This window comes from Anneissia japonica, unplaced genomic scaffold (assembly GCF_011630105.1).
Source record: "Anneissia japonica isolate Jap-2015-1 unplaced genomic scaffold, ASM1163010v1 scaffold287985_len465408_cov153, whole genome shotgun sequence".
NCBI lineage: Eukaryota > Metazoa > Echinodermata > Crinoidea > Comatulida > Comatulidae > Anneissia > Anneissia japonica.
In genome coordinates this window covers 201760-208400 of record NW_022719880.1, presented here as the reverse complement: position 1 = coordinate 208400, position 6641 = coordinate 201760, and the positions used below count along the sequence as shown (strand labels likewise).

The 6641-nt window shown below is 33.0% G+C and overlaps 1 protein-coding gene across 1 annotated transcript; it reads left to right on the top strand.

The window, feature by feature from the left end:
• The first annotated feature begins 310 nt into the window (after positions 1–310).
• Positions 311–2750, top strand: LOC117111104 (DDRGK domain-containing protein 1-like). Its single transcript, XM_033253987.1, has 5 exons — positions 311–1170; positions 1622–1720; positions 2018–2086; positions 2191–2292; positions 2379–2750. Exons 1-5 carry the CDS (start codon positions 972–974, stop codon positions 2735–2737), a joined length of 828 nt encoding a protein of 275 aa, XP_033109878.1. The 5' UTR covers positions 311–971; the 3' UTR covers positions 2738–2750.
• Positions 2751–6641: the final 3891 nt, after the last annotated feature.

The following is a 6641-nucleotide window of genomic DNA, read 5'->3' as shown; positions in this document are numbered from 1 at the left end:
ACCCAGTACCGTTACGATTTTCAATCGTACGGGAAATCCACTCACGAAGCTAAGTGGGGTAGGGCCTGTACAGTCAGCACCATTTTTTTAAAGAATATTTTTAATACATTGTACAATGTGTCTGGGTAAGGTACTGGCGGGACTACACTACACTTGGTAATGATAACTTATCATTGCTATCGATTTTGTGTCGATGTAACGACGATAGCAAACAGGGTGGAAGTCTTATCACATCCTCTTAATCGTATGTCTTTCCCTCATCCATTCCAACCAAGACACAAGAGGCACATCCTAGGCTAGTTATAGACACTTCAATCGCTAATCACTTTATCAGTGAACGAAATCCCGCACGCTGAGGTCACCATGCCATAAAAATGTAAAGTCAATTTTTGAACTATTATAATTTAAAAACTACTGAACGTAATTCATTATAATTTCGGATCCTATATTTCACATATCTCATCTCTAAATATTGAAAACGGCATTCAAAAATATTGTATAGTTTTCCCGTTATCGTAAAATAAGTGACGCACCTTCGTTTCATTCCAGTTCCCACTTCCCACTAACTCCATGTGTTATACCCATTTCACACTAGCAGAAAATATTACAACTTTTAACAACTATTAACAAGTTGTAACAAGTTTGATATTCCGAGATTGTTGGTTCGTTTCACACATGCACTTTCAAACCATGAGAAATCTCGGGAGAACTCGGAAGAATAATGATTTTGCATTATTGGGGGCGCTATATTATGTTTACATCATTTTTTTTTCGCGCGATCTTCGCATAGAAAAAAAATCCTGTCGACGAGTACTACGATAGTTGATCCGGTATTAGGCCCTGTAGTTGTCTCTGCGACGGAGGCAGCACCAGTCAAACAACAACAAAGAAAGAAAAATTGGTCGCATAGAGACACACTGTGCCTTATCGACATTGTGGGCTCCCCGGAAATACAAGCGGGACTTGATGGCATGGTCCACAATGCTCAAATATGGGAGCGTGTGGCCTCGGAGTTGCAGGCGAGGGGGGCTGGAGACCGATCATGGGAGAAGTGCCGCGATCGCTGGGCCTACCTAAAAAGAAGTTACAGGAATGCAAAAAGAAACAACCAACAATCAGGTAGGGAAAGGAAAGAATGCCCCTACTACGAGGAAATTGATTCAATTCTAGGTGAGTACAGACTAATCTACCAACCAAATCAACAATAATTTTGAAAAATATCAATGTTCGCAGTCAGTTGACATTTACACAGTGATGTGTACATTACTGTTATTTGTAAATTACTTCCCATTCGTGGTAATAGGTAGTAAGTAGTTGATTTGCAATTTCTTTCTTTGTACATTGAATTTTATTTTTAGAGGAACTGAATAAATTAATTTGTTAGGTCCTATAATTTTAAAATTGCAGTACACCATTTTCTTTATTTTTATTCAATGATTCATAATATTTAGTTTAGAGTTTATTGATTAATACAGTAATAAAATCGTGTTTGTTTACAAAGTTTAATACTGTAAGCAATGTTATAAGACAAAGAATTGATAAAACCAGTAATTACTGTATAGTCATTTTCGTATGCATGTTTTTTTTTATAAATATGTTGTTGTATTGTTACATTACACAGGTAAACGTCCAATGAATGTAGCCATACTAAATTTACACATGGACAGAGATGTATTGTTGGATGTCGATGCAACAGCTTCTAGTATTAATGGAAGTTCAGGTTTGTTTATTATATTATCTAATTATTACAATGAATTTAGGCTGATTCAAAGTGAGTGTACCAAGACTGGGCTCCCATACATTTTAATATGAAATATATGGTCCGATAAAATAAATTATAACAGTTGTTTGGAAAACCATATTTTTACAATTCCCTGTATACTGTTGTATCCTGTTTGTTATCATCCTTTCTGGTGCGATCCTGACTCTTGGATCTTTTTATTGTAGTTTAATAACATTTGAGCTTTAAAAATACATATTAGAGATAGTAAAAAAAAAACTTTCTTTATTAATGTAGATCCACTGCATTTGGATAGCAGTTTCTCGGATATAGATGGAAGCGAGTCGGTACCTGAGAGTTTTGGAGGTACAGTACGATAACTTATTAACTGAAATTGTATTTAGGCCAATTAATTTTCCCTTCCAACATTTACAAACTGTAAAAATTGCTTTTTCACCTGTTTTTAACAGATGACACAGTCCAAACAGTTGAAACCGAGCAGCCAATTGAAACGGAGAAGCTAGATAATCCTGGTCAACCAAAAAAAAAAAAAACAATGGCAGCTAAAACATGCAAGTTCATTTGGTTTCTTTCTTTTTTTTTTGTCTCGGCAGAAAAATCAGCAGTACTAAAATTTAGACATCTCACTTTTTTACAGCCACTCGAAAGAGAAGAAATGATCTGGCCTCAGCATCCACCACTGATTTGGTAAATAAAATGTTACAGGTAAATGAAGAAGCAGATGAGAGAGACAGGAAGATGCTCTGTGAATTTAAGAAGATGGAATTAGAAATGGAGGAAAAAAGGATGCGATGGCAAATGGACAGAGAGGAGAGGCAAAGGCAAGAAGCCAGAGAACGAGAGGAAAGGCAGCGACAAGAAGCAAGAGAACGTGAGGAGAGGCAAAGAGAAAAAACAAGGGAGCGTGATGAAAGAGCGAGGAGAGAGCATTTAGACCTGCTTTTAATGTTGTTTCAACGGGTTAATGATCCTGTGAAGGATTTTCATCAACTGTAATCTAATAAGCTTTAGCGTTGTTACATGCATTAAAAAAACCAATAATATAAAACTCCAAAATTTTAAATTACTTGCATTGAGATACCGTAAAACCTGTCTCTTATACACATCTAGATGTGTATAAGAGACCACTGATTTACATCATTGAGCATTGAGTCATTGATAATAGTAATAGACCTTGGAAGGAATGAGGAACATGGGGTTCCATTCTAAATAGTATGGTACATAATTATTATTTGTTAAGAATTAGTAGAAATTGTTAAACAAGAACATAACATATTAAAAAGTATATTATCCATCCTGTTCATACTCAAATATTTATACCAAAGGGCAATTCCACGGTAACTTCTGGACACTTTGACACAAAATTTTAGAATTTATGTGCGTACAATATATATAATTTATTCAACAATCAAAAAATCACAGTTACACATTGTACTTGCTACTGCTACCTACATTTCTATTGAAAAAAAAAAACTTTAAAATATCTACAAGCATATATTAAATATTAATTTTAGTATCTCCGGTAATTTCAGGACATGAAATAGGACATAGAGTTTTAACTTATTAAACATAAAAGTCTGTGAAACTTAAGGCATATTATGCATTTTTTGATATGGAATGCATTGAAGAGATATTTAGCTTTAATAGGATATTCTTAATAAAAATATATTATGATGATTATATTAATATGATGATCATTTTAAAAAATCATGTGGTAATTTCGGGACAGTAACTTCTGGACAAAAGATTGACATCATAATGATGAGTAAATTTTCCTTTAAAAGGTCTTAAAACATAAACAAATGTTGTATTCTTATCTAATTTGTACAAAACAAACATGATTTAATGCTGTCTACAGTATTATCAAATGTAATATTTTACATTTGTATCACTTTTTAAGAATGTTTTTAAATTAAAAATTATATCACAGTAGCTAACTTTAACAATAATAATAATATACACAATAATTATACGGGATTCCTTCCAGTGGATACTTAGTTTATTTTGTCATTCTGATCGGATCTTCTCTACTGTTCCGTTTTAATTTTAAATAGTTTTGCATTATGTGGCCATTTGCCTTTTAGAATTTATATATATATATATATTTATATATATATATATATATATATATTATGTATATGTATTTTGAAGAGCATCAACAACAATATTTTAGCTAGCACTCACTAGAAAAAAAAAAATTTGAATGCATTAAAAAAACCAATAATATAAAACTCCAAAATTTTAAATTACTTGCATTGAGATACCGTAAAACCTTGAATTGAAGCCCAATGGGCTTAATATCAAGAAGTTTATCTCTAATTGAAGCCCCCCTATTTAGTTTTCAAAATTAGGCTTGAAAAGAAGCCTAACGTATAGACTGCTTTTCGAGATAGTATTAGTACAGTACGTACACTGTACATGAATTTCAAAGGAGCTAAATAAATTTAACACACGCTTGTTAATAAACTCCATGATATAGAATCATGTTACAGTGGCCCTATTTATTGTTTTATAGTACTAATTCCAAAAATTTACAGCATATATTTTGAAAAGAAGCCGAAGCCCCCCCCCCTTTTTTTTTTTACTTTGCAAAAGTGGCCTCGAAGGGCTTCAATTCGAGGTTTTACAGTATCACTGTTTTTGTACTCTACAGGTGCGTATACAATAATAAACAATTAGGTATAAATTACTGATTAATTATAACTAGTCTATGTCACATGATTTTTTTAAATGATCATTATATTAATAGAAATCATAACATATTTGTATTAAGGATATATGAAAGCTAAATATTTCTTCAGTGCATTAAAAAAAGTGTATAATATGCCTTTTTCACAGACTTTTATGTTTAAAAAAATGTTAAAACTATGTCCTATTTCATGTTCCGAAGTTATCGGAGACAATAAAATTCATATTTAATATATGCTTGTAGATATTTATGGTTTTTTTTCAATAGAAATGTAGGTAGCAGTAGCAAGTAAAAAGTGTAACTGTGATTTATTGCTTGTTGAATAAATTATATATATTGTATGCACATAAAGTCTCAAATTTTGTGTCAAAGTGTCCCGAAGTTACCGTGGAATAGTCCCATGTGCATTTAAATAGGATGTAACAGTGTTACCGTCACAAAGTTACCAAAAAAGCCACGTCAGGACACTTTTTAAATTGCTATAATAACGAAATAATTTTTTTTTTTCAATCCATGTTTATGTTGTTCACATATATGCTTATGATTTGAATAATAAATTTTCTCTTATTTTTTAAGTACTTTTCGAGAAATAAAAAAAATATTACTTTTTTGGTAACTTCGGGACATTTTACATTGTAGTTTATCGTCAAGTTGCTGTAGCAGAACGAAGTACACAAAATAAAATGAATTCATGAATATAGCACATATAATGTTAATAATTACTAATCCAATCAGTTATGTTGGTGAAATATGTTAAAGAGCATAAACTAAAAACTCTAAAAGTTGGCCTAATTTATTCATTTTTTGGGAAAAAATAACATTAATTGTATTTCTTATACAAAATTGAAGTGAGTATAAAAATTTGAAAACTAAGACCATTTCATGAAGGTTCAGAATTTCATCTTTAATTTGGTAGGATATCACTATTTTAAAAATTTAGGTGCCATGTCCTGTTTTGCATGGAATTGCCCCAAAGCAAGTTAAACCATTTTCTTTCATATTTCATGCATGTGCAATTTTTTAGTTCTTATGCATGTAATGCAATAGGAACTATTGTAATCACTCTTCCTTTTCCTATGTTTTTTATTGTGTGTAGTGTGTATGTGTGTGTGTAGACATTTATGCAAATGCGCATGCGTCAAAGAAAAGTTTTCTGACATTTTGTTTTACATCGCGATGCGAAGATCGATGTGAAGCTTCTGCAGAGTTCAGTCAGGGCTCACGCTAACCGACCGGAATGTCAGCTTGGATGAAACTATTTTAGTTTTACGGCAAAAAAATCATCTGCTGTAGGCATAGGTATTTTGAAGAAGGCCTAAAATAAAACTAAAATGTTTTAATATTTGCTGAAATACATCATTTCTTCATTTAGATCTCCATTTTTCACTTAGTCCATGCATGGAGGTATACCTCCATGGTCCATGCGACGTTTTTTTCTGTTGTATACGTATGAGTAGTCATATGAAGGTACTATATCCCCGACAGTTGGCTGTGCAGCAATGTACCCTTAGAATGCAAACTGAAAACAGGTGAAAATATAAAGGCAGTCGACTGTCGGGTACATAACGACTATCTAGCTTTCCACAAAAACATGAGGCCTAAGCTAGTCCTAGTTCAGTATTACTGCGATGCAAGGGTAGGCCTAGTTAGATCGTTCAATCAATGATATCGTGTTATCGTCTAATACAATTAAATAATGTGTGTAATATTTAAGAATGCACCACGTGGGTCGCTTTCTTTGTTATGCGGTTGTAGTGTAGTAAACGTAGCAGAGTGACGACAGCAAGCTAAGCCTAGCCCAGGGCATAGATCGTGTACGTTCTTGATAATCGTAATGAAAACTTCGGGTGATAGACGATTGGGCCCAACTGGTGTGGACGATCGGACCCAAGATATTTTCAAATAAAGTGTAGTCCTATTAGCAGGCCACTGCCAGCACCCCCACTTCCGATATCGTTCCAAACTACGTACTGTAAAAGGAAAATACTGTATACGTAGCTAGGCCCTATGCCTACGATATTTTTTCAAAGATATTTGCTAAAAATGTTACTGTAATTTGCCTGTCGAATTACATTACCAATGTAGTCTGAAATCACTATTTTGGGCCATAAAGACCCCCCCTGTAATTTTCAACCACCACACAAATTTGACCCAACCGTACATATAAGTATGTATGTATGTATATATATATATATATTCTTATACACATCT

What these genes read in the sequence shown, in the direction of transcription:
- LOC117111104 (XM_033253987.1), top strand. Translation starts at nt 972, where the DNA reads ATGGTCCACAATGCTCAAATATGGGAGCGTGTGGCCTCGGAGTTGCAG. An exon ending in GGTACCTGAGAGTTTTGGAG is followed by an intron (nt 2,087 to 2,190) that starts GTACAGTACGAT and finishes TGTTTTTAACAG; the next exon opens with ATGACACAGTCCAAACAGTT. An exon ending in AACAATGGCAGCTAAAACAT is followed by an intron (nt 2,293 to 2,378) that starts GCAAGTTCATTT and finishes ACTTTTTTACAG; the next exon opens with CCACTCGAAAGAGAAGAAAT.